The sequence below is a fragment of the Cryptotermes secundus genome, unplaced genomic scaffold (assembly GCF_002891405.2).
Source record: "Cryptotermes secundus unplaced genomic scaffold, Csec_1.0 C38697541, whole genome shotgun sequence".
Lineage (NCBI taxonomy): Eukaryota > Metazoa > Arthropoda > Insecta > Blattodea > Kalotermitidae > Cryptotermes > Cryptotermes secundus.
Window position 1 is genome coordinate 1 of NW_019771965.1, and position 1,879 is coordinate 1,879.

At 32.4% G+C, this 1,879-nt stretch overlaps 1 protein-coding gene across 1 annotated transcript; it reads left to right on the top strand.

The window, feature by feature from the left end:
• Positions 1-339: 339 nt before the first annotated feature.
• On the top strand, positions 340-1,592 carry LOC117283158 (nardilysin-like; the record flags this gene model as incomplete). The annotated part of the gene is given in 2 exon segments (XM_033755738.1): positions 340-428; positions 1,468-1,592. Coding segments are annotated over 2 exon segments (214 nt in total), but the record flags the coding sequence as incomplete, so codon positions are not given.
• Positions 1,593-1,879: the final 287 nt, after the last annotated feature.

Here is a 1,879-nt window from a genome sequence, read left to right on the forward strand (position 1 = left end):
CACACACACACACACACATGTACATATGTACATACATAATCTTCCAGGAAAGAAACCAGCTACTCAGTCTTGTGGTTTGATAAACTCAGATCAAGACAAAACTAATAAACAGTAAATATGGTTTCAGTTATTTCATGATATTGCAGTTTTAATATTTTATATACATTCAGTAATATCAGAGTATTATTGTGAATAATATGTTGGGAAGGATTTGAAATCTGATAATGGCAATGCCTTGGAATTTACAAGGGACTGTGGAAGTTCACAAGAAACTGTAGGTCAGCTGCTTACTGTCAATGAATGATACTGTGATCATTATTCTTGATTTTATGATTTCAGAGTAGTTTGTCTGGAAAATGGTTTAACGGCATTACTGATATCAGATGTTTTGCAAGAGGGTGCTGAATGTATGGAAGAGGATTATAATGGTAATTGCCAGTTGATATTAGCATGCCCATGAAACCAGACAGATGTGGTACATATTTTTCAACAACTGTGCACAGGGAATGTTGGTAGTTTCAACAAAAATGTAAACCAAAAATGCATTTACTCTTGTATCCCTTTGCACTGTATTGACTGACAGCAAATATAAGGTTGATATAATTTTAAAGGTCTGTGCTATGCAAAACCCTTCTAGGAAATTGACATTTTCATCTTAATTTGCTTTGTCTTACTTTTATATATTGTGTAATTTTGGCATGGGGGTTTGTTGGTAACATTTTAGTCCGAAATGATTAATAATTAATAGTTTGTGCAAATCATCTGCCCAAAAAACTACATAGGTGGTATCTTCAGGAAAATAATTATATCTGCCCTAGAATCCCAAGCATGATATGTCACTGCTTAAATTTACAACATTTAAAAGGAGAACCAATCAGAAGTAACATCTGTATTAACAATGAAGTATTGGAAAATGTTAATACTTTCAGTTATCTAGAATATATTCTAACTAATGAAGGATAAAATATTTGAAGTAAAAACAGTTGGTTATTTATGTAAAAATCCTTGGTATTTTACATAAACCAAATTTCAAAGCATTAGTTTTAAAACACGTAAGAGTTAAAATTTGTAAAGTATTTCTTAGAATGACTTAATTTGGCATTGAATCATGGACCACAAGGATTAATAAGAGAGTAATATTATCTGATATGTGTTTTAATGAGACACGGTAGATTGCATCTCTTTGATAATACAAGTAGTTATAGCAAGTAAAGATTTTAGGAGTAACAGATATACCAACATATTAAAAGAGATTTGGAAGCTTGTAGTCACAGATCAAAGTCTGATGGAGATTTACAGTGAGACATTGATCAATTGAGTGTTCAGTTGTTCTACACTTTTGCTTTTAAGTGATGAGGTGGATATTTTAAGGTTGCATATTTGTGCTAAGTTTGTATGTAATATTATTGAACATATACTGTAAGTGTCTTGATGTAATTTTAAAGAAGTATTGTGAATTGTTTACAGATTACTCCAGTGAGGAAGAAGGAGATCATAGCAGCTCAGATGATTCTGAAAGTGATGCTATGTCATGTGATGACATAACAGAGGATGATGGTCGGAAGAAAGCTGCTCCAAAGGAGGAAAAATTAGTAAATACTTTTATAATATCCTCAGAAAATGTGTACAGAGTGTGCAGAGTAATTTTGTTCTTTAATGTGTCCAGTTTTTGAATGTAATGGTTATTTCATTCATCCATAATAAATGCAGTAGAACTTCATTTTTAAAGATCTTCATATAAAGTAGGGTGGCATGTGGTAATGTAATTCATTGAGGCACTATGCTACAAGCCAGAAGGTCACGGATTTGAGTCCCGATGAGGTGAATTTTTCAGTTTACCTAATCTTTCCAACTGTACTATTGTGCTGGGGTCAACTCA